The 26,351-nt window shown below is 42.1% G+C and overlaps 1 protein-coding gene across 3 annotated transcripts; it reads right to left on the bottom strand.

Moving 5' to 3' along the window:
- Positions 1-7,894: 7,894 nt before the first annotated feature.
- On the bottom strand, positions 7,895-25,978 carry preb (prolactin regulatory element binding). Of its 3 annotated transcripts, XM_088084944.1 has the most exons (11): positions 25,795-25,978; positions 24,442-24,521; positions 22,653-22,819; positions 21,376-21,574; positions 19,562-19,815; positions 14,381-14,461; positions 14,105-14,232; positions 13,831-14,004; positions 12,716-12,788; positions 12,463-12,622; positions 7,895-8,939 (listed from the first exon to the last, which is right to left on the bottom strand). In XM_088084944.1, the coding sequence occupies exons 3-11, from the start codon at positions 22,785-22,787 to the stop codon at positions 8,845-8,847; spliced, it is 1,299 nt and encodes a 432-aa protein (XP_087941070.1). In that variant the 5' UTR covers positions 22,788-22,819; positions 24,442-24,521; positions 25,795-25,978; the 3' UTR covers positions 7,895-8,844. The 3 variants fall into 3 exon arrangements, with proteins under 3 accessions (XP_087941070.1, XP_042346271.2, XP_042346272.2); XM_042490337.2 differs by lacking the exon at positions 24,442-24,521; XM_042490338.2 differs by lacking the exon at positions 24,442-24,521 and having other exon boundaries at positions 22,653-22,816.
- Positions 25,979-26,351: the final 373 nt, after the last annotated feature.

Below are 26,351 nucleotides of genomic sequence, written 5' to 3'. Positions count from 1 at the left end.
TGTGCAGTTTACGACCAATCGCAGATGATGATTTTGTACAGCTAGTCAAGTCAAGTCAGTTTTATTTATATAGCCCATTATCACAAAACAAGGTTTGCCTCAGAGGGCTTTACAGTGTACGACATCCCTCTGCCCTTAGACCCTCACATCACCCAAGGAAAAACTCCCCAAAAAGAACCCCTGTAACGGGGAAAAAAAAAGAGGAAGAAACCTCAGGAAGAGCGGTAGAGGATAGTGAGGGATCCCTCTTCCAGGACGGACAGACGAGCAATAGATGTCGTAAATAGCAAGTGAAATACAATCATGGCAAAAAAGGAAAGAGAAAGCTACAGCAGAGACGTTACGTTTTTGTTTAGATATTCGCTGTTTTTTAATTTCACACCCCAAAATCCCTCACACAGATCTTTCTGTCTCAGTCAGTCTCACTCACTCACTCTTGCCCCTCTCCTCCTCTAGCCAAATATAAGCCACAAGACAACATTTTTGTTTTGCTCTGCATTCATTAGGTCACTAAAGAATGAAAAGAAAAAGACTAACATTATAGTTATATATATATTATAGTTTGTAAACTACCTGGTCAGCCTTTTCTATTAGTTTTGCCTCTCTCAGAATTTCATATTATGCAAATTAGTTGATGACTTCATCTAGTTACTTCTAGCGACTTTTGGGAGAGAAAATAGCTACTTTCCTTACAGAGGAGTTGGCAACACTGGTGGCCTGTGAGATTCAGATGAGTTAATTTGATCAGACAGTTCGTCGCTGTAGTGTGTGTCCTGTCTCACTGCACATCGTTGTAACATCTGTAACAGGTGGTTTACTCCCAGTGAACGGCGGTTTACCAAAACCCGTCCGTCACAGCTGCCCCCTCCTGGGCTTCCTCATAAATTTTAGGAACTCCAGTGCATGTACAGTCAGCTCAAGACACACTTCAGAATAGAGGTAGAGGTAGAGGTGAAGTAATGAGTCCTAAAACGCGGAAGTCCGTTAGTCTCTAAGCACTCCCGGTTCCCTCGTCCAAAAGTCTGTGTCACCACAGTGGTGAAGGGATGACAGATTTTTGTAGGTCAACCAGGAAGTAAGCATCATACCGGTTCCCTCGTCAAAAATACGGATTTTTGAATGGGATTTTCAGTTATCGCCAAAAATAAACTCTGTAACAAACACAAGTTTAGAGACTTACACTTTTTGTTCAGCGTTATAATTTTCACAGATGAACACCACTTTTGTGTTTTGAAGCGTAAATTAACTCACCAGAAGCAAAAAGCTTAGGCTATACACGAACTACATCGCGGTAAAATATTACAAACAGATAAATGTCCAAAAAGTTCGAGTGGGAGTCTGTAAAGCTGTAACGGTGGACAAGTGGGTTTGTTGTCTGTGTCCTAATTCAAGGTCTGCATCCTTCGGAGGACGCAGCCTATGCGGTCTACGGATGGGACTCCGCACCTCTGAGGGCCGCATCAAATGGGACAAATGGGTTGTCAAATGGGACAGTCTCGCCTTCGGAGGATTTCCTGGTTGTGTCACCAGATGTTCCTGCCCTTACTCTCACGTCACTTGATTCCTGCTGTCAATCAACGCTCATTCATGCTTTGAACCGCTCCCTGCCACTAGTATGACAATTATCTTTGAAGATCGCGGGCATGCAAGGAATCTTGGGAAATGGAAGGCGGTGATCCTTCACCGCCTTCCATTTCCCAAGATAGTAGTGATGTGCCCTCCAAACTGAGGGAAAAGAAGGCCGCATTTGTGGGCTGCATAAAAAGGAGCTTTTGAATTGGGACCAAATGAGACAGCCTTTGCGCAGCACTGTGATGTAATGGGCCTTCGAATGCAGCCTCAGGAGGATGCAGACCCTGAATTGGGACACAGCTAATGAGTTTCTGTGTCTGCTGTGTTGACATCTAACGTCCCCAACAAACACTGTAGTCCCATTTAGCCATATGTTAGCAACCACCTTTGTTAAGACGAGTAAAACCTTAAAAGTTCAAAAATCAGGTTTAAGCGGATGTATTTTATGTTGCAGAACAAAACGTCTAAATATCTTTAGCCTGTGTTAACCACAGACCTTATTTAGGGCATTTTACCGAAAACCCATTCAAAAAACCCATAGACTTTAAAACGAGGGAACCGGGAGTGCTAAGAGGCTAACAGACATTTGCGTTTTAGGACTCATTACTTCACTACTCTATTCCCATCCTTTCCATGGTCCTTTCTTGCTCTCCCCCCACTCCTCTCTCTCTCCTCTTCTTCTCTCCTCCCTCAACCTGACCAACTGACAACTGCGTGAATAGCGCCAACTGTTTGAACTTATGCTTACACCATACTATAAACATATCCCACTTTTAAAGCATATCCCACTTTCACTCTTACACTAATGAACAGATTTTGAACGGTCGTAAAGCGGAGTGATACATGTAGAGTTAAAAGTTTACAGTCCCAGTGATGTTGCACTCCTGTATCAGCACTCATGGAACGCCTCTCAACCAATCAAATTGCTTGGTCAGAACGAACCGTTGTATAATTGGATTATATTCAAAAGAAATATTAAACATGTTCCCTGTTTCCCTAATAAATTAAAAAAAAAATAGAGCTAAATTGTGAGGATAATGTTTTTATTGTTTGATTTTTGAGTTGCTGAAGAAAAATAAGAGATATTTCTTGACAGTGTCTGATACATGGACATCCCCCGCCTCCTGGACTGCTGTGGGGGTCAGAGGATTGCTTTACAATGTGCAGAATGGAGGTGAATCTGGATGAATAGAGCATATGGAGGAGCTGATCTGTTGTGATGTCAGTCTGTGTCTGAATTTTGTCTCATAAGCACATCAAATGAGGGGAAACCGGAACAGGACTTTGAGAGTCACTCATCATGTCTCGGCCACAGACTCCAGCCTTGTCTACAGAACTCAGTGTGTGAGCTGAAGAACAGCCAGCAGGTCAGGTGCTGTCCATGCAGTGCTGGATGCGACAGAACCAGATGTAGGTTAACCCTTTGAAACCTGAGCAAATTTGTTGGATTTCTTTAAAAAACGAAATTAAAAGGAAATTATAAGGGTTATAAGGCAACGAGCAACTTAATATCACAAGGCTCCATAAACAGCAAGAAATAGTAAAAATTTGCAAGAAAATTACTTGAAATTTGGGGGGGGTCCAACCAATTTGCTTGAGTTTCAAAGCGTTAAATACTTTGTGAGAGGCAAATAAATGCAGCACAAGAAATCTGAACCAGGTTTGAATGGGTTAAATGAACACATAGCCGCTTTCAGTGACTCATTGAACGGACACACAGTGCTACCTGCTGGAAGGGGATGGTATAACAGCGCATGTTTGGATTTAGGAAGTAGCCTCACAGCCTCACTGCACTTTTTGCCCAGTTGATTCTGATCAGAAATGTATAATGTAATATAATATAATAATGACTGCAGAGCCAGAGCATCATCACAGTCTGTGGTTTGTGTCTATCAGCCGTGCTGCTTCTCACTCCTCTCATCTCTTCAGATGCTAATTTACTACATTGAACAGAACCAACAGATCTCTGCTGAGGATCATCAGGCAAATAACCACCAATATAAAAATCGGTGTTTGCATTTTCAGGAAATCATCTGAAAGGCTCATCGATATAATGCATCTAGCTCTGCATAAAACTGGACCTGTGTGTCTAAAACCTTTATGGCAGCATATGGGCTGTGGACATGTCAACTCCATCCTGCCCTTAGAAACAAGTATATTCAGGTCAAGTCAAGTAAATTTTTTTATAAGCCCATTATCACAAATCACAATTTGCTTCGGAGGGTTTTACAGCATACAGCATCCCTTTGCCCTTAGACCCTCACATCACCTGAAGAAAAATTCCCCCAAAAACCCCTGTAACAGGGAATGATCTGATAAGTATGATTTAAACCAGCTTAGTGCCATTACTTTAAGGCCAATTAAGCTTTCCAGTCTGTGCAGTAAGATTTGATGGTCAATGGTGTCAAAGGCAGCACTGAGATCTAATAGGAAAACAGAGACCAGACCCTTATCGGAGGCAATCAATAAGTCATTAGTAATTTTTACCAGTGCTGTCTCTGTACTATGATGAACTCTGAAATCATACTGAAAGTCCTCAAATAAACTATTATCTTTGAGAAAGTCACAAAGTTAATTAGCAACCACTTTCTCAAGGATTTTAGAAATAAAGAGGAGATTCGATATTGGTCTATAGTTAGCTAAAACCTCTGGATGAGAGTGGGCTTCTTTAGAAGAGGTTTAATGACAGCTACTTTAAAGGACTGTGGTACATAGCCCGTTAATAAAGACACATTGATTATATATAATAAATAACTGTCAATTAAGGGTAAAACTTCCTGAAGTAGCTTAGTTGGGATGGGGTCTAATAGGCATGTTGATGGCTTGGATGCGGAAATCAAAGTAGAGAGTCGGTGAAGGTCAATAGGGGAACAACAGCACAAATAAATTCCAGGCCATGCTGCCATATCCGAGCTACCTGTGACTGAGGTCAGGTCAGTTAAGGGCAAGGGGTGATAGATTTTATCTCTGATATAATTTTCTCATAAAAGAAACTCATAAAGTCGTCACTGCTGAGGGCCAAAGGAATACAAGGCTCTACAGAGCTGTGACTCTGAGTCAGCCTAGCTACGGTGTTGAAAAGAAACCTGGGATTGTTTTTATTTTCCTCAATTAATAATGAGTAATAGTTTGCTCTGGCATGGCGGAGTAATTCAGAGTATGGGCTGGGGGTGCGGTAAACTACAACAAATAGAATGGGCTGTAGGGTTTTCCAGGATGGGTGAGAAGACAAAGAAAACGGCTTGCAAATGAACTATAATTTAGTTTATCTTTAGGATGAATTGCTAAGCTTGAATAAAAATAGCAGCGACTCCCACTCCTTGGCCAGTGTCTTGAGCAACGTGACTATTTATATAACCAGGAGGAGTGGATTAATTTAAGCTAACATACTCATCAGGACACAGCCATGTCTCCGTGAGGCAAAAGAAATCAATATGATTATCCAATATTAAATCAGTGATTAGGTGATAGGCATCAAATGTTAAAAGTTATCAAAAGTCTGCGTTTAATTCTCCTGTTATGATGCTCTTTGACAGCAGATGTACTAATTTTTATGATTTTTTCTTGTACAGTTCCCCTTTTGTTTATTTTAGATTTAAACAAAAGAAGTGGTCGGGGGACAGACACCATTTTTATGACATTTACATTATGGGTGTGTGACTGTGCTAGAGGAAGCTCAGAGAAGCGTGTAAGACTGCGACTCTGCACCCTGGTCCCAACTCTGGATCATCATGGCTTTGGGCTTCTAATAAACTTGGCCAGATTCCTAGAGAGGAGAGCGGTTTCAGCCAAAGTGGGATAGATGCCATCCCTCCGGATAAGACCAGGTTTACCCCAAAAAGAGTGCCAATTATCGACGAAGCCCACATTTTTTGCTGGACACCACCTCGACAACCAGCAGTTAAGTGATGATATGCGGCTAAACATGTCATCACTGGTCAGATTAGGCAGGGGTCCAGAGAAGATTAAGGTGTCCCACAGAGTTTTTGCATATATACCGACTATATGTTAATTTTGGCATAAGCAGGTGTCATTGCCGCCAACGTGAATAATGATCTTTCCAATCTTAGCCTTTGACAGCAGCTTTAAATTTGACTCGATGTTGCCCGCTCTGGCCCCAGGGATACATTTCACTATGGATGCTGGTGTCACTAACTTCATGTTTCGCAAAACAGAGCTGCCAGTGACCAAAGTTGTTTCCTCAGTGGGTGTGTCGCTGAGCGGGGAGTACTTCTTTGAAATGTGAAGGCCGGGGGACAGCTAGCAGAGGCTACGCTATGTCGGTCCGCACAGGCCACAGGGGGCATGCTAACTATTGCAGCTAAAGAGGGATTTTCCATGGTGCAGAGCCGCACTTCCAGATCGCTAAGACTCGCCTCCAACGCAGCAAATAAACTACGCTTGTCACAGTTACCACTATCATTAAAGGAGGCAGACAAGTAACTAAACATCTGACACACTGAACAGGAGAGAGCAGCAGAAGAGGGAGAAGAGCAGGGAGAAGCCATCGCTAACCAGAGCTAAAGCTAAAGTAGATAACAGTGAGTGAGCGGCTGTGTGATTAAACAGGAAAAACCTCTGAGAGAAGAAGACAGCGGTGAGTGTTTGTGTAAAACTTGAGTGAGTTTCGATCACAGACAAGTAAAAAGCAGTTGTAGTGAGGAGCAAGTTAGAAGATAAGCAAGGAATCGCTCGCAGGAGCAGCACAGACGCTACCAGAGGCACAGACAGAGATACACTGTAAATAAGGTAACATGATTACCGCAGTACGTCAACTCGTCGTAGCCAGTGACCAGCATAAGTTTCATCCATCCTAGTAAAATATGTTAACCCTTAGGGCCCACTGTATATTACATACACTCAAAATGCAATTTTCAAAATCATGCTTTAAAAGATATTATACATTAATTTTATTTTCTACTTTCAGTGAGTAAGTTTTTTAACCAACATATGTCCTGTTTTTAGACGAAAAGCAATATTTATTTTCAATATACTAGATGCTAAGTAGATTTATTTTTTATTATTATCACAACCTAAGATCAGTCTGTCAATGTTTATCTAAAACATTGATTTTTATACTTTTTTTTGTGCAGTATCAAATACTCACACAAACACTGCGCTGCACACAAAATGCGCTTTTCAACTAGGCTATAAAACATATAATAAATTAATATAGTTTTCTACTTTCATTTAGTTAATTTTTTAACCGTCAGTCCAAATTATAAATTTCAAATATTCATGAATCTTCCAAATTTTAACCCTTTAAACACTTTTTTTCACAGTGGCACTATGTTTTTAGATAGAAAAAAGAAATACACCAAAATAAAAACAATTTTTTAAAGGCTTCATCTGTTCTGATTGAACCTGTGGAATTTCCAGCTCATTTTGAGCATTCCACATCTCTCCCAGTCTATAGTTGCTCCTGTCCCAAGTTCTTGGAACCTGCTGCAGGCATCAAATTCGGAATGTGTGTATATTTACAAAAAATAAAGTTTATCAGCTTGAACATTAAAAATCTTCAATTTGTACTCGATTTAACTGTGTGAATTATTTAGGTGCATGCAAAAAAGAAAAGTAGGAACATAATGAAAGAAATGTGAGGAAAGGGTGTTTTTTTTTTTATGTGGTCGACAAAAATATATGAAAGAAGAAGGCCATTCACCAAAAACCCAACTGATCGCCATCAACCTAAAAAGTGTTGTCAATGTTGTGTTTACAATATGTTTCTGCTGCCCCCAAGCAGGCAAATCAGTAATTACAGGTTATTTATTTCTTTAACCCACTGAAACTTGAGCAAATTGGATTGATTTCATTCAAAACCATGGGGAAAAAGGCACAGATCAAATTGTGAAACATTTCTTGCAAATGTCCCACAAATTGCAAGAAATTAGTAAAAGGTGACAGAGAAAAAGACCCAAAAATTAGTTTTAAAAGGGGGATGAGAACTATTAGAAAATAGTCAAAAACTCTGGAAAATATCCCCCAAATATATTTATTATCATTATTACTATGTAATTAATATTATGTTGCAGAAAAAAAACTAAAAATCTATTTTTAAATTTTCTGCATTTTTTTCAAGTAATTTTCTTGTTTGTTGTTTCTTTCTTTTTTTCTTTTTTTGCTAATTTTCAGGGAATTGTTTTTGCAACTCTTTCCTTATTTTTTTGCTGTTTTTTGGGCCTTGTGTTATTAAGTTGCTCATTGCCTTCTTGGGTTTTTTTTTTAAAGAAATCAAACAAATTTGATCAGGTTTCAAAGGGCTAAATAACTGTTAAGGTTGTAGACCAAAGACTGCCTGGATGATGACGCAAGACACCAAGAGTGTTTTTTAGGGGTTTTTTTGCTGCCTTTCTCATCAACATTTTATTTCTGTCTTTTTCATTTCACCAAGTTAGTTACAATAATATGGGCATGATTTAAAAACTGTCTTCATATTTTTTAACATTTGCTGGGCAACATTTGCAGTGAGATGTTTCATTTAAACATCTTCATAAAATAAAGTAATATCCATCTTTTGCTGTTATAACATTTTAAGTTTACACAAACTGCCTGCTTCTAATATGCTCACAGCAACTTCACTCACATATCTGTTTTCTTGTGATATGAAATGATCTTACATTTATTGAGGATGTTGCACCATTGTGCTGAAACATTTACCTAACACTGGGCACCCTGTCAGAGTCAAAGCACGGAGCTGTATGTGTGGATTCAAAACACCTTCATGTACAGCAAGAAATCCATGTTTCACTGTAAGCTTTCTGCTCTCTGCTGCCCACTGCTGGACCAAATGAAAAACACATAAAAAGCTGTTTTTCAAAGAGGCTAATGTCTAATTCAAAGTGTCTGTGTGTAAACAAAAACAAAAGCAGACACATTAAGTGCCAATCATTTCTATATTTTTACATGGTTCCTTAAATATGTCAATAAAAAGATCCCACCCTTAAATATTCATGAACCTGAGCGCTTCAGCTCTCCGACATGGATCCAAAAACAATTAAGAATAATAGATCGAGATCAAAACAAATAAAATCTCACAGTCTGTCCTGGTGTGATTCACTTGGTTGCAGATGTGAGAGGAGCTCCCTGAGTCAGAGCCGAGGAGGAGGAGGATCATGATGTCAGGGCACCGGAGGAGCTGCTCAGTCAGCGCTGCAGCTGGAGGAGCCTCATAGGCTCAGCAGCACTGAGAGCTTTGGGTGTTCCACTGATGACTGCTGATGTTAACAGTTGCAATGGAAGTCGTCTAAAGACTTGAGTGAACACTTGCATGATTTATATAAATCCTGGAAAGAGATTCTGTAGGAGGAGGACAACTCCCACTACCATGAGGCCACAGAGGAACAGCACCAGCCATATGGGAAAGGATCCTGGAGAGGATGGAAGATAACAGATCAGATTATTATCATTTATCTATCTAACGGTCAGACCAGCGCACATCTGAGCGCAGTCATCATCTTACGATAGGGTTCGCGTGTGATTCGTGAAACGTTCTTACCTCTCTGATCATGGCGAAGGAATGATCAGATAGTGATGAATGCAGCAGCTGAAAACAATCATCACTTTACATACCACGCCCTCATATATTGTGGGTTTAGAAACCTCACCCCGAGAGTTTACGACATGCAGAGGAGTAATACAGCCAAGAGGAGAAACCTCTCTGAGCTGGAAATGGAAATGCTAACATTTTAGGTCAAGTTTAACCAACTGATTCCGTTTAGCAGTCTAAAAAGTTTCATCAAAGCAAGCGGCAAAAGTGCAGAATGCTAAGAAATCACCAAGGGGTTTTCCATTACAATCTGTAATGAAAGACATATTTAGGAAATGTCGATGAAATGCAATGACTATGTTTTCATTAGAGCCCAACTGATATGAGATTTTTGAGACCAATACTGATACCTATTTTATGGTGGAAAAATTCACAGATTACCCATATGGCGACCGGTAGAGTGAATTTTTGAGCTGGAATGAAAATAGATCATTTCTATGTGCATTGTGCACTGATTTTGCACCGATATGACGATGCAAAAGTACTAAGAAGGCTACTTTCTTGAACAAACAACTTCTCTTCTTCTCTTGTCCTCGTAAATGTTCCCTATTTTGCTAAAAACCCTCTAAGTGGGGACGAAGGAGAGTGGAGTATTTTGCTTGAGTTACAGTGGAACTATGGAGTGGAACATTCCCCAAAATGTCAGGAAGGACCACAGCTACAGAACAGTCCCTAAGCAGTCCTTGTTCCCTGATGATCTGCATAAGTCCCTTAATGTGTCGCTTGTTGCTTTTTAAATATAACGGCACTGAGAGGGTCAGAAAAGCCGCTAAACTGCAATAAAGTCGGGATGTTAGTAGTCCTCTCCTCCCATCACCCTGGGACCTTAGATCTTCTTGTTCGTTTGCAAAATGATGAGGCCACTGTTTATTAACGTAACAGTTATATTTCAATGTGGCTTACCGTGTAAACGATCTTGACTGACTGTTCCAGTGTCAAAGTGCTGAGAATAGTGTAAACAATGAAGTCAAAGTGCACTCTGCTGGACTAACTATATAATGAAAGCATTTCTAAACCACCCAAGCATCGTTTTCTGCGTTATATGGTCTATAAAAAACAGTTTTCTTATTGCCGCATATTGGTAAAAATATATGCCAATACGCTCCGATACGATATGTCCGTGAAAGGCTAGTATCGGCCAATAATATCAAGTCAAGTCAAGTCAGGTCAATTTTATTTATAGAGCCCATTATCACAAAACATGGTTTGCCTCAGAAGGCTTAGATCCTCACATCACCCAAGGAAAAACCCCTGAAAAAGAACCCCTGTAACAGGGGGGAAAAAAAGGAAGAAACCTCAGGAAGAGCAGCAGAGGATGATGAGGGATCCCTCTTCCAGGGCAGACAGACGTGCAATACATATCGATAAACCAATATATCGATCAGGCTCTAGTTTTCTTTGAGTGATATTCTGCAACTTCTCCTCTGGTGATAATGTTCCAAGAAGCATGACAATGGATGTTCAAAACATTAGCAGCTTTATTTCTATTGCAGCCACAACACTAGCCATCATTATTTCCAATCCAAGGCCACGTAGGTGTGTTATGGAGCGACAAAGGAAAGGCAAAACCCTTATACGTGGGAGCGGCTACGTATGAGTGATTTCTGGGAGGTGATAGTCCATGATATCACAGAGGAATTGTGGATTCAAAACTTCTGGATGATCCGCTCAACATCCACAAGAGTTATGCAATGCAATAACACCTCTTGTAGGCACTCTTTGACTCATCATGTGACCTGTAACGGTACTGATCTACAGCCTACATATATTAATACTATTTTCTTACGTATTGGGTAATAACAGTATAGTATTCATATAAAAGCTCATAATTGAGTCAGACTGGGGAGGGCAAATCAGGCTGATTCCATTTCTAGCACAACAGGTGACTGAGGGCACACAGACTCAACAACTGTGTCTGAGCCTGACACTGGTAAAAATTGAACCCCCTAGGGTACTAGTATTTATACTGTTGCAGTATTTTTTTAAATAATGATTTAATCATTAATGGTATAAACCTGCTTTGGCTTGTTGGTATTTAAAAAGAAGAGAGTTTCAGACCAATCAGAGGTGGGTACCACCAGTGTTGTAGCTGCAGATTGTAGATGCTAATAGGGGCCCCCAGTAGCTCACCTGTTAGAGCAGGTGCCCCATGTACAGAGGCTGTGTCCTTGCCGCAGTGACCACAGGTTTGATTCTAACCCTGACCCTTTGCTGCATGTCATTCCCTCTTTCTCCCCCGAGCCGAGACCTGATGGGAGATCTGAATGGAGCCTCTGCTCATACCCACATTGATTAATTCTGAACTTTGCGTGGAAATGACCGTACGCTACGTTTTTGTCATACATTTGTTTGGTAAATGAGGGCTCCACTTTTAAGGGTAGACTTAAGACTCCTCTAAGACTCCTAAAGCTTATAATTAGAGCTGGCTCAGGCTCGCCTTGGACCAGCCCTTAGTTAGGCTAACATAGATTTAGTCTGCCAGGGGACTTTCCGTGAGTTAGTGAGCTCCTTTTTCCTTTTCTTGCTCTCTTGATCTGCAAACGCTCATGTCCTTTCACTGCATAACACTAACTCGGCTTCTTCTCCGGAGCATTTGAGCACCCTTGTTTCGTAGTTTTCCTGGATCTTGGCTTCGCCTTAATCGTGTTGATGGCTGTGCTGATGCTGTGATCCTGACTTTGGCTGTGCACGTGTTGTGGCTGAGACTGATGCTGTACCTGCAGTTAGCCTGGATCATGGTCATGGTTGTGCTGTTGCTGTGGTCCTGTCTGTGGCTGCGTCTGTGTCGTGGGTCTTGGCTGCACTGATGCCGTGATCCTGCTCGACAGCAACTTCTACTGCTGTTATTATTAGTCATGCCTCCACTATTAATATACACATATGACTGTTATCACCACTTATATTTGCATGTAACATCACATGCTATCAAAAATTAATAAATTGCATTTATTAATTTTATTTTGATTACTATTGTTATATCTTATTTTATTAGTAATATTACTACTGTGCATCTCTCCCCCTCTCTTCCTCCATATCTCTATCTTCTCTCTTTCTATGTCAATTTGTCTTCTACTGTATTTTAATTGTTTTTTACAACATCTATTGCACATCTATCTGTCCTGGAAGACTGAACCCTCCTCAGTCACTCTTCCCGAGGTTTCAACCATCTTCTTCCCTCCATTATAGGGTTTTTTGGGAGTTTTTTTCTAAGTCGATGTGAGGGTCGAAGGACAGAGGGATGTTGTATGTTGTAAAGCCCTCTGAGGCAAATTGTGCTTTGTGATATTGGGCTTTATAAATAAAACTGACTTGACTTGTTCACTGGATGATAATGCAGGACTTACTTCGGTTATGGACAGCATGTACTTGAATGCGGCTGTCCACAGCGACACTCAGCATGGCTGTTTCATTGTTCCCTTTGATATTTCTGCCTTTCAGGGAGCTGGGCAGGAAAGCCAGGTCTGTCACAACGATGCCATGGGATTCCTGGACATAATATAGCTTCTGCACACAAACACACAAAGTGAGACCAAGTTATCATCACGCAGCAGGGCTGGTTGGTCCATTTATGTTCATCAGTTGGAGATGTGTCTTTACCTGTAGGGAGAAAGCGATGTAGATGGCCACTGATCCTGTCACAGTCCCAAGGCCAAGAAATGTTCCAGAGTCACTGTCAAAGACAAAGTTAAAATGGGTTTATCTGAAATTTTTTGATTAACCTTTACACACAAAATGAAACAAGCTGAAGTTTTTTTAAGAGAAGAACATATAGCCCCTTTTACTCTGCCTGTTCAAGGCAGGAACATTCACCTCACTGCTCTGTGTTAAAGGTACAGTTGCAGAATTGGGGGAAGGAGTTATCTCACCTTTAAGTTGTCAATAGAGGTAGTAACAGCACCAAAATGATGTCTGTATAAAAGGGACAGCCGGCAAGACAGGTCCATGGAATGGATGGATGTGATTTTTAGATGGTGTGTTATGAGCGCAACCCACTGCAGGAGATTTAAAAAGTAGCTGACAGCAGTTCAAGGAAGATGAGCAGCTGCCAAAAATGTTGCCGTTTTGGGAGACAATGAGATCCAGGTGCTCCTTATCCCCCCAAGCAGAGGAGGAGATCAGCCACCATAAACGGTAAACGATTGTTATCTTCATGTTATGCCTTTGTTGTTGTTGTTTATGAAGTGTTGCCGACACATACATATGTTACATGTCACACTTGAGCCTGATGCTTTTGTGTAAAATGTCCGTTATGCGTCTTTTGCTTCAGATATGCCAGCATGCTGTCTAACATCACACAATGGAGCAACATGATGCTGCTGTTGTGTGGGTCTTTGTAGAAATGTAAAGATGGGACTCAGAAATCTACTTGCTCTTATAGGATGACTCCAGTAGTTTTAAACACTCAGCTCAATAAATCCAAAGCATTTACAACTCACATTTTCAGTTACTGACAACCATTTCCTGATACATGCAGGTGGCGCTGTCATTTCTGAATGTGTTTTCTGACCTTATGGTTTCAAGTATGAAAGCAAAGTCTTTTGTTATATAATAACTACAACAATTTGTATAGAGGGAAGTAAAAACAGACTTCCTGACCAGGAAAATGAAAAAAGGACAAAAACAAAAACAAGATTCCTGAATTGTGCTGGGCCATCAGTCAGTCCTGACAGAACCCTGCCTTCCTCTGTCTATAACATGAAGCTGTCAGTTACCTAACTGCCAGGCTGGAGATGACCTCAGGCCCACAGGGAGCCGTCAGCATGGGCAGGAAGCTCTTGCCGTCCCACTTGGTGAGGTAGCAAGGAGGAGGTTTTCTGTCTCTTTTATGAGGAATCTGGACTGTGTAAAGCCTCAGGGCATCTTTTTGGTCTTCTACTTTTCCAAACCTGAAATACATGAAAACATAACCATATATAGTCACTGTCACATCATCCACGTGGATATGGTCAGTTCAACAGCTGTCTTGTTTTGTTTGTTTTTTTTTACCTGCAAGACATATATCGATAAGTCTTCTCAGCTATCTGAGGCATGGTTTCAAGCCACTTAAGACTCATAGCCAGCTGGCTGCCACTCCACATGCTGCAGGAGAAGTCCCGGCCCACTGTCACTAGGTGCTGCAAGACAACATAATGACAAGGACTTCATTTTGTCCCCCTTTTTCACTTACTGCCTCATCTAAGGATTAGGCTGCCTTGCTCAATGGCATATGGGCAGAGCCCAGCCTGCATCAAATATCCACACCCCAAGGTGTGAGTTTCTCACCTTGTTCCCTGGACTTATATCCAGGTCTTCAATCTCCCCGTCATGTGCTTTAAAGTCCAACTTCTTCTTTAGGGAAGGAAACTGTAGAAGAATCAAGAACAAACAGTCAAGACATCAGTGCAAATGTCCACCCCCAGGATGAGAGCCATTTTAAAAAGTGGCCAAAAGTGGAATTATGTCACGTAATGCCACGGGGCCCCACAAAGACTTTTTCCTATCCACTAACATTGGGAAAGAGATGTCTATAAAATACTGGATACATTTTTTTAAGCGATAAAAACAACTACAAAACAACTAATTTCAATATGGAGATTTAATCCATTCCCTTCAATAACATTTGGAAAGTATAAAAAAGCCGTAAGATTAAATTGTTTGATCGCCATTCAAGCAAGTGAGGTGCTAAACTGGAAGTCAGCTGCTCCATCAGCCGAAGTTACTAGCTCGGACACAGTGCTCATGCTCTGTGGGCCCAGTAATACAGATGATCCAGGTACTTTCATACCACTGAAATGGAGCGATTTTGGCTTCTTTTGGCTCCCCTCCCTGAGCTACCACTTTATCGTGGTGGAGGGGTTTGCATGTCCCAATGATCCTAGGAGCTCAGTTGTTGGGGACTTTATGCCCCTGGTAGGGTCACCCATGGCAAACAGCTCCTAGGGGAGGAACCAGACAAAGCATAGCTCACTAGATCCCTTATGATGAAAGGAAAACATGATCCAAAGTTTCCCTCGCCCGGACACAGGTCACCCCCACCCCCCCCGAATGTCACCTCTCTGGTGGGAAAGGAGCCTGAGCTGGTGCACAAGGTTGATATTACAACTAGATATAGTCGGCCTCACCTCGACAGATAGCATGGGCTCTGGAACCAGTCTTCTCGAGAGGGGTTGAAACTCACTGTCCCTCAGCTCAGTGCCTGTATGTTGGAGTTTAACCCGGTGGACGAGAGGGTAGCCTCCCTCCACCTTCGGGTGGGGGGACGGATCCTCACTGTTGTTTGTGCCTATGGTCCAAACAACAGCTCAGAGTATCCACCCTTTTTGGAGTCCTTAGAGGGGATGCTGGAGAGTCTCCTTCTGGGGATTCCCTCATTCTGCTGGGGGACTTCAATGCTCAAGTTGGCAGCGACAGTGAGACCTGGAGGGGCATGAGCTGGAGGAATGGCCCCCACAATCTAAACCTGAGTGGTGTTTTGTTATTGGACTTCTGTGCTCACCACAGATTGTCCATTGGGAACACCATGTTCAGACATAAGGGTGTCCATATGTGCACTTGGCATCAGGACACCCTAGGCCGCAGTTCGATGATCGACTTTTTAGTCGTGTCGTTTGACTTGCGGCCGCATGTCTTGGACACTCTGGTGAAGAGAGGGGCTGTCAACCAATCACCACCTGGTGGTGAGTTGGCTCCTATGGTGGGGGAGGATTCCGGTCAGACCTGGCAGACCCAAACACATTGTGAGGGTCTGCTTGGAACGTCTCCTGTCAGAAGGAGCTTCAACTCCCACCTCCGGAAGAGCTTTGACCATGTCCTGGGGGAGACAGGGGTCATTGAGTCCAAGAGGGCCATGTTCCGTGCCTCTGTTGTTGAGGCAGCTGATCGGTGCTTTGGCCGTAAGGTGGTCGGTGCCTGTCATGGCGGCAACACCCGAACCCATTGGTGGACAGTGGCGGTGAGGGATGCGGTCAAGCTGAAGGAGTCTTATCAGGCCACCTTGGCCTGTGGGACTCCAGAGGCAGCAGACAGGTACCGGCAGGCCAAGCAGAGTGCAGCTACGGTGGTCGCCGAGGAAAAAACCCAGGTGTGGGAGAAGTTCAGTGGGGCCGTGGAGAACGACTTCCGGATGGCTTCGAAGACGTTCTGGACCACCATCCGCCATCTCAGGAGGGGGAAGCAGTGCTCTGTCAACACTGTGTTTGGTGGGGACAGTGCGCTTCTGACCGCGACTCGGGATGTTGTGGAACGGTGGAGGGAATACTTCGAAGACCTCCTCAATCCCACCGACATGCCTTCCCGTGAGGAATCAGGGCCTGGGGACTCGGGAGTGGGCTCTTCCATCTCTGGTCCTGGTCATGGAACTGTGGACCAGCTCTGGACCCTTGGCAGGATCCTTGAGGGTGCATGGGAGTTTGCCCAACCAGTCCACATGTGCTTTGTGGACTTGGAGAAGGCATTCGACCGTGTCCCTCGGGGAGTCCTGTGGAGGGTTCTCCCAGAGGAAGAGGTATCGGACCCCCTGATACAGGCTGTCCGTTACCTGTACGACCGGTGCCGGAGCTTGGTCCACACTGCTAGCAGAAAGTCGGACTCCAGTGAGGGTTGGACTACGCCAGGGCTGCTCTATGTCATAGATTCTGTTCATAACTTTTATGGACAGAATTTCTAGGCACAGTCAGGACATTGAGGGGGTCCAGTTTGGTGACCTCAGGATTGGGTCCCTGCTTTTTGCAGATGATGTGGTCCTGTTTGCTTCATCAGGCCGTGACCTTCAGGTCTTACTGGATTGGTTTGCAGCCGAGTGTGAAGCGGCTGGGATGAGAATTAGCACCTCCAAATCCGAGGCCATAGTTCTCAACCGGAAAAGGGTTAGGGGAGTGCCCTCTCCAGATCGGAGAAGAGATCCTGCCCCAAGTGGAGAAGTTTAAGTACCTCAGGGTCTTGTTCACGAGTGAGAGAAGGATGGAGCGGGAGATCGACAGGTGGATCGGTGCTGTGTCTGCAGTAATGTGGACTCTGCACCGATCTGTCGTGACGAAGAGGGAGCTGAACCGAAAGGCAAAGCTCTCAATTTACCGGTCGATCTTGGTTCCTAACCTCAACTATGGTCATGAGCTTTGGGTAGTGACCGAAAGAAAAACAATGCGGGTACAAGTGGCCAAAATGAGCGTCCTCCGTAGGGTGGCTGGGCTCTCCCTTAGAGATAGGGTGAGAAGCTCGGTCATCCGGGAGGAACTTGGAGTAGAGCCACTGCTCCTCCATGTTGAGAAGAGCCAGATGAGGTGGCTTGGGCATCTAATTAGGATGCCTCCCAGACGCCTCCCTGGTGAGGTGTTCAGGGCACGTCCCACCAGTAGGAGACCCCAAGGAAGACTCAGGACATGCTGGAAGGACTATGTCTCCCAGCTGGCCTGGGAACGCCTCGGGATCCCCCGGGAAGAGCTGGACAAAGTGGCCGGGGAGAGGAAAGTCTGGGCTTCTCCGCTTAGGCTGCTGCTCCCGCAACCCGACACCGGATAAGCGGAAGAACATAGATGGATAGATGGACACTACTGAGCAGCTCTCACAGGAATGAACTGTACCACACCCCAACCATGGTTGTATCCAGATTTTCCTGATACATCTGTGGTGGGCACCCATAATGCTATTTTCCAAACCTTCAGAGGCTGTAGAAACTCCAGTTTAGCCAGTGCAAAGCTGAGGCTGATCCAAGACCACTTCCTGCTCGATAAGCAGACTTGATGATGATGTATTCTGAGAGGGGAGTGGGGTGGAGGGAATGTGGGGTGGGCTAGCAAGCTAGCAGCAGTCTTTCAATGTTGCTGGCTAGCAGTAGGAAGGACGCCAATCATCAAGCCTTGACTTTATCACCTTATTGTTTCAGCACAAGGCATAGCTTGGGTGTGGTTAAGGTAGCTGTAAAGAATACAGAACATTGACAGAACTGCAAGATGGACCACAAAAACTTGTTTACAGTCATGTGATCCCAATGATGTGCTAAAGTTAGATGGGGGGCAAGAAGTGCCGAACACCAGTTGGGAATCATTGGGAATGGAGGAAAGTGAATATGCCTTAGATGGACATGCATGCAGCAGCTGTCATCAGAAATTTTCCAGGCACATTGGATATGATTCCTACACTTGACGGAAAAGTGATTTTTCCCACAGGTTGACCAATATACCTGGTGTGGAGGCAACCCATATCACAGATGACTTCGTCCTGCAGACCTCCTACTAAATGGCTAGCCAAATGAAGGTGCACAAGTGTATTGAGGCTTATAACTATTTTGTGTGTTGCTGGGTAAACAACATTGGATCGAAAGCAGCACTGAATGACTGCTGTCTTGTTTTTGCTTGGATGAGTATGTTTGTTTTTTATATTGCTTCATTTCAACTCTAAAGTAATTTTACATGAATGGATGAAGAACTGGCATCAGGCTTTGCGCTATCTGGGTAAATGTAGCTACTTTTTTCTCCCTCGTTCTGTGAGGTCAACCACTCTCAGAGTAACACCGCTGAAAACATGACATACAAAACATACACAAGCATTGTCTGACTCTGCTCCTCTAGACTTTAGATGGAGGTTTTTAATCCATGTCAGCCGACATTGCTCTGTGAGTTTTTCACACCTTTATGTGTCTTTATGTGTATTTACTTTCTGGACTTGAAAGTAGCTCTTACAGTTCTCCCAATTTGACAAGTTGGCAAAGCCGTAAACCGCACAAAACTTTGGCATTTTTATAGCACTTCTCCATGCAGAAATCACTTCCTGCCTCCCAACTGCAGTTCTTTGCTGTGATGTGACAGCATGTGCAAACAACCTATAGGGAGCATTTCCACCAACTGGCTATCATACTTCAACATCCACTTTACAACCATAAAAGCAATGTCCTCATCTTCCAAATGAATCAAAGTAAAGCTGTACATGATGTGGAGACTGAATACACCACTCAGACATACGGTAGCTGATCCAAGCAGACAAAGCTCTGTCCAAAATGACAGTGAATCTGGGGTTGGCTTACATTTTCAGTGGCAATACTTGATACCAAATATATTCCAGCATACTTTTAACCCTTAAAGACTGTTTTGTCACAATTTATGCACTTTTTATTCTTCATCTTTTAATAATTTCTGCCGTGTTCATGCATATGGCATATATTTTGACAAAACTGTGTACTTTTGCTTTATCCTGGAATTTCCGGGTCCATCTAAAAACAGTGACATCATGACAAAAACCTGGCATTTAAAGGATTACAATTCTGAAAATTAATGAATATTTGATATGTAATATTTGGTTTGTTTAAAAAAATAACTCAATGAAAGTAGAAAATAACATTAATGGATAATATTTTTTAAAGCTTGATTTTGAAAAGCTTGTTTTGTGCAAAGAGAGATACCAGTGTGTGTAATATTAAAACAGGCCCAAAGGGTTAAAGTGAAAAGAAGGACAGTGACAGACAGTACTTACCTCCCAGACTCGTATGTGTCCATCTGTGCCTCCAGTCAGCAGGAGGCTCAGGTCAGAGCTGAACCTGACCACCTTCTGAAGCGGGTCCTCTGGGTTCAAGTCTGACTGGACTTTGGCCAAATCGCTCACAGAGATACGAGCCGTCTCATCCTTCATAGCTGATGTGTCTCCAGATGCTGCAGCTTCTTCCTGTCCACCTTTCTCTCCTTTTCCAGCTCGTCGCCTGGTGTTACCCTGCTGCACGCCACTTCCCCCTACACACAGGACACACATTTTTACTGGGTAACAAAGACACCTAGGAGGAAACACATGGGGTTCTGTGAACAAACACATTTAGAAATATATACAGTTGTAATATAAGCACAATGGAAATAGAAAAAGAGTAAAACTGTGACACAAATTACTGGCAGTCTCCTCCTAAGCAGTGCTAAACACCAACAGAAATACATCTGTACCAAGTTTGAAAGGGGGACTTAATAAGTAAGAGGTAAATAAAGAGAAGAAACCACTGAAACATTTTCAAAGACCTCTGTTCCTGATGCTGTCTACTGTTTATCTGTTCTCCTGCCTGTATGTGACATTGCACAGACATACAAACAAGGCAACACACACACACGAGCTGAAAGTCTGACTCGCTCTCCAGTGGTAAATTCAGCGGCAGTGGGAATACAGCCATCTAGCAGGTTTACCTGAGTTTAAAAAAACACACGTGCACATGCTGATTGCAATGGTAATGAGGTATCTGAGTGGCAATCATTTTTATGAGTGCCTGATGAAAGTTCAGCTCACAACAGCAGCACTCTGATGTTCACCACCAGACAATGTATAACCAACCTGAAGCACTTTTAACCAGCTTCTTGCTAATTTTGGGCCTTGTCTTGTTAAGTGCTCTCTGCCCTCGCCTTATGTTTTTGGAAGAAATAAAACCCTATTTGCTCATATTTCTAAGAGTTAAAAACCTTGTATGGTAGCCTCAGGCACCAGTGTCTAAATGTGTGAATGTGACTCATCACGTGAAGGCGCTTTGAGTAAGCCATTCTAATACACTCATATAAATTGTGTGCAAATATTTAGACATACTAGTGGAACATTTTTCGTCTAACTTCGGAAATTCTTGATTCAAGAAGTGAGCCTGAGCCACAAACTATTATTTAAAATGTTTTTGAGACATCAGACAACTTGACATTGGCTCAAAGACGACTTACTAACTACTTTAAGTCAGCTTAGAAATCCTTGCCAACACTGTGGAAGGGTAGACGCATCCCAGTTGTTAAAATATGGCTTGATGATCTTGTCAGTACTCTTGAGCTGAAGAGGACAGGCTATGTTAGAAAATGAGCAGGTGAAATTATTTGACACCACCTAGCAACCTTTTATTTGATATTTGGAGAAACAGTGTAGTGCCATTTGATGATTTTTGCTATTAACTGCGTGTTGAATCCTTTGATTTAGTCTTGGGTGTCTTGGTTGGGTGGGGCTGTGTGCTTTGTTTGTTTTAATTTTTTTCTATTGTCTTTCCCAATCCTGAATGCTGTCTGTCATACTGTCCCTCCAAGTGAAAACACATTTTTGTAACTCTGAAAAAGAGCACACTGCTCCTTTCTAACATTACAACAGTTAGATATGAAAGTTATCCACCTCAAAACTGGCTAATTAAAACATTTTTTAAAATATGCTAAAATAGGTTAGTACAAGTGTGTGTCACACATATGTACTTGCAATAGACAAATGAATCAGCCACACATCAAATAAGAGCAACATATATGTAGCATACTTATTTCACAAGATTTCAAGATTATATCAGAGTGTCTTACCATCTTTAGCAGCAGCTTTGCCGCCTTCTTTCTGTGTGCTGTGTTTAAACCTCATCAGACAGCAGGTCCCATCCTGTCCCGCAGCAATCACACCATCCCCCACAGCCATGTTCATGGTGGCCCGGGTGTCAGTATCATGAGCGTGAAGGAGACTGGCACTGTACTTGTGTTCTCCAACCAGCTGTAGATCCAGGAAGTGCTGAAACACACGGACATGAGTCTGCCACTGCTGCTGCTACTTTACACACACCTTTGCTGCTTGTCATTCCTTTTCTCTCTCCCTCGTTCACACTATATCTGTCCTATCAAATAAAGGCATTGAAAAAGCCCATAAAGTCTCCATCTGAGCACTTGTGTTAAAATTTCATTACTGCCTGCATTTCTTACACTAGTAGGTCAAAGTGCCCTGCGCACAGTTATTAGATCCCTCCTCAGTTTTTTTCCCATAAAAGGGTTTTTCAGGGAGTTTCCTTGGTTGATGAGAGGGACTAACGACAGAGAGATGTCATATGCCGTAAAGCCCACTGAGGCAAATTGTCATTTTTGTTAATGGGCTTTATGAATAAAATTGACTCTTGTGAGCTGCTCAGTAGTCATGTTAGCTGTTGTGTTGATACAGTAGGAGCTATTGCTGTCAGCTGGATACAGCACATCTCCTTTCACAGAGCAAATGATGGAAACTCACTCAAAACTTTGTCCAACCGGACATAAAACAGGCGCTGTCACCAAAATAACTACCCCATCCTACACCGATGATGTATTTTCCTGTTCCATGCTGTTCAGAGACGCATCAGGACGCAATAGTTTTTATATTACAAAAGATGTGTTGGTCAAATGTGTCCCAGACTGCCACAGCAAGTGATTTGAGTGTTTGGATCACAATGCTGTCTTGGTGGTCGTTTACACTTGTATTTAGCACTGTCCACTTGTAAACAGATCACGCAAGAGTGTGGTGAAATAAATCACCAAACAGCATATATAGCACTCCTAATGAATGTCTTAGCTCCAAAAATATATAATCTATTGATTGTATGATATGACGTGATGGCAGATGTGTTAAACATGGCAGGCCGCCACAAAGAATGGAATGTGTGGGAAACCTTGCATTTCAAAAAAAGAAAGCGCAACCAAATACATATAACACAACTATATATTCAATCAAAACCCACCCAAATACACACAACACAACCAAATACACGCTGCATTGTTGTTGAGTTTTGAGAGCAGTATTCTATTTAACAGTTCAATCGGTGAAACAGCTGGTGGTCAGTACTTACCACAGCATTCTTTATGCCTGTCTTGGAAGCCCCCCCTCCTCCTGCTGTGATCACCAGCCCTGTTTGAGGGTCCACTTTAACGGAGTATAAGGGAAAGGGGGCTCTGTACAGATCTGGCACCCTCCTCTTCCCCATTGTTGTTGTGCAAGTCACTCACACTAAAACTGCTGAATTCAGAGCACAGAGAAAAAACAGAGTGTTAGTGTATCTATTTTCTTATGGCAGAATAACTAGGCAGGTAGACTTTGATGGTTCTTTCGGCTTTTGGGTAGAGCACATTGAGCTGGACTTGTGTTTTCAATTTCAGTCAACAGTGTCAGGGGAGCAGTCTTTTAAAAATTACCTCTTTGGGCCTTAATTATCGTTCCCCCATTTGGTTGACTACGGTCATATTTGTTTGGCAGCATATGGTCAAAACTTCCAGTTGTCACTGAATTTTTCATATATCTATGATGTTTACATCTTACAGTAAATTCTGAATGAAATAATAATGAACCAGCACAAAAACAATACACAAATATAAACATCTAAGTCAGTCAGTTCTACAAGAGTTTTCAAACATTTTTCATATGCAGTGTTCTGTCATTATTAATCTAGCCAATATCAGCTACTCAAAACATGATGGTGGTACCTCTACCCACTAAAATACAGGCAATACAACAAAAGCAATGCATGCCCAAAACAGAAAATACAAGAGGACACAGGATTTGTGTCAGTTGGAATCTCAAAAGCTGATTACCACAACAAACACGCATTATAGTGTAGAGACGAAAAATTAGCTAATTCATCAGTTACTCAATCAACTGCAAATTAAACAGTTGTTTAAACTGTTAAATAAAAAATATAAAAAATAAAGCTGCAAGCAGCGATGAATGGGCCCTTGCACCCCCACTTATGTCAGGGTACTGGTGGGACTCCAGCTAAAGCGGTCGATCATTTCTGTGAGAGTCGGATAATATACGCAAAGTTTGGAGTGAGCTATTTCACGTGGTGAAGTACTTCCAGTGGCAACTAGGTGGCACCGGAGGAGAGAGAAATTCCATGTCATCTTTGTGTACATCATTTGTTAACCAAACCACATAAATATCACGTAAATCCAATGATAATTGTTCCTCAAGGCTTACTTCCTGCTGCCAGTAGGTGGCGCTATGATGAGCAGTGAATATTGCCATGCAGATGTGTTCACGGAGGGACCTTAATGAAACCTATGAGGTCTCAGGCAGATTGGACAGTGTACATCAAAATTGTACGCCACATAATGGGAAAACCGTAAAAGATTTGCCCAGACCATTGATATCTTTCAAGTGGAAAGGCCTTAAGATCATACAGACAGAATTTCAACTGGATCCAATTAAGTAGGTAGGCCAAGTTGATGAAAGTTTAAAAAAACGTTTTTTCCAGTTGCCACTAGGTGGGGCAATCATAACTAGTGAATCTTGTTATACAGATGTGTTCAGGATAGGACCCTCATCAAACCTATGAAGTTTAAGGCAGATCGAACAAATTACACCAAAGTTATAACAATTTCCTGTTTTATGGCGAGACATCAAAATTGTACGCCACATAACGGGAAAACTGTAAAAGTTTTGTACGGACCATTAATAACTTTTCATCACCAAGGGGTTGAGAATGGACACACCAATTCGGATGAATCCTGTAGGACAAGATAGCAAAAGTACAAGGCCCGAAATCGCCAAAAATCAGCACCAAATTCAAAATGGCCAACTTCCTGTTGGGTTTGGGGGGTGGGTTCAAAAGGCTTTTTTGTGCGTCTAGGCATGATACATACCTGTGCTGAATTTTAAATGAAACCAGCCAATGGGGCTACACGTTAGGAGGCGCTGTGGAGCCACTTTGCTGTGCCCATTTCTGAAACCACCAAAATATGAAATTTTTCACCAGGCCAGACAAGCGTACCAAGATTCATGAGTTTTTGAGCATGTTTAGACCTCCAAAAATGCGATTCATTGGAGAGTAAAATAATAATTCCTTGCATTCCAAGAGGAACCATTCCGTGCTCGGGCCCTAATCATCTGGTTCCCGCTTCTCTAATGTGAAGAATTGCTGCTTTTCTCTGGCTTATATTATTGTACAAAATTATTACATCTTAAGACATCATATTGGGCTCTGGAAAATAGTGGACCAACCGATAAAACACTCAGCAAATTCATCAACAATTAAAATAGATACCATACCACTAGTCTAAGCCCTTGTGTCGTGTGAAATACAAAAAATATACACAAGTTGAACCTCAGTAGTTTTTGTAGTTAAGTTAGAACACACCTTTACCACAGTGCCGAAGGCTTGTAAAGGATGGAAATTACAAAAATGTGAATGCTGCTCCACAATATCGATATACAGTCAAAGTGGAACACAACGATCCATACAGAACTTTTGAAGCTCATATGTCAACATTAATATTTAAGAATTTATAATCATTAAATCATTTATTAACTGATATGCCTTCTTTTAACCATTTGAAAATAACATGGGAAGAGGGCAACAAGCCACTTTACAAGAAATTAACCACAAACGTTCAAGAAATAAATAACAATAAATAATAAATACTATTTTCTGGACATTTTCCCCTCGTGTTTTTTATAACATCTTAGAAATATCCCCAGCTAATTTTATATTATAATTTTATATTATAATTTTACAGAGCACTGATGAAGGGAGGACTGTTGCGTTGCACTGTTAGCTGCTGTTTAGTGTGCTTGTTAACTAGCAGCCGAATACAATGTTTTAACAGAATGTTTCATGAATTGCTTTGATTGTAATAATAAAAGTGTGTGAGACTGAGGACTGGGTCTGTCTCTGCTGGCTGTCAGTGCAGTGAATGCAGCAGATTGTCCACTCTGTTCTCCGTCTCCTGCACAGGTCTGACAGAAGCGTCAGTCATTGAGGTGGGCTGTTAGCCTTGTCACTAACACCACAGGCTCAAAACCAGATGCAATATCTGTGAATAAAATATAAGCCACTGCTGTTGTCGGCAGTAACGTCAGTAAACTTCAGTCACATTACAACCTCAGTCTAAGTTAACGCGGATGTCAGTTTCGTTTAGCAACAGCTAACAGCTGCAGTTAGCACTGACGCTGCATCCCGCTAGCTCTTGCCGGTGATTTAATCAGCAGTCCCCTACCTGTGCAACTGGCCCGTTTGTCTTCCGTTCTTATCGTATCGGATAGCTAACTAAGAACCAAATCAGATGATTTCATAGTGGTCTGTCAACGACAAAGGCTTGTAATGAAGAGGAAGAGCTAAGTGCTAGCAGCTGCCACAGACAACTCGACAGCAACTTCCCGACCTACACGTCAGCAGCGTAGCATACGCTGCGTTCTGACGTCACCACAAGACCGCCCTTTCTTTTTTTTTTTTTTCAAGTTTTGTGTAAAAATGATTTGTATGTAAATGTTTGTGAAATTTTCCACAATAATAAGATAACGTGGCATGGCTTTATTATAAATTATATTATGAAATTATAAATGATAAAATATCATAAAATAAACAAAAAACAAGGAAGTAAGACAGACATGACATGAAAAAAAACAATGTAAAAAATAATAACTAATAATAATTCTGTTAAATAATTGTGCATATATTATCATGATAAATACATAAATGCACACTTACATACTCAGCATATTTACACATTTTATTTTAAATATTTAGATATTTACATACTGAGCTAACTGCTTA

Source organism: Plectropomus leopardus, chromosome 11 (genome assembly GCF_026936395.1).
Source record: "Plectropomus leopardus strain MGB_pleo_1.0 chromosome 11, ASM2693639v1, whole genome shotgun sequence".
NCBI classification, from domain to species: domain Eukaryota; kingdom Metazoa; phylum Chordata; class Actinopteri; order Perciformes; family Serranidae; genus Plectropomus; species Plectropomus leopardus.
The sequence above is the reverse complement of the archived record's forward strand: the minus strand, read 5'-3'. Positions and strand labels throughout refer to the sequence as shown.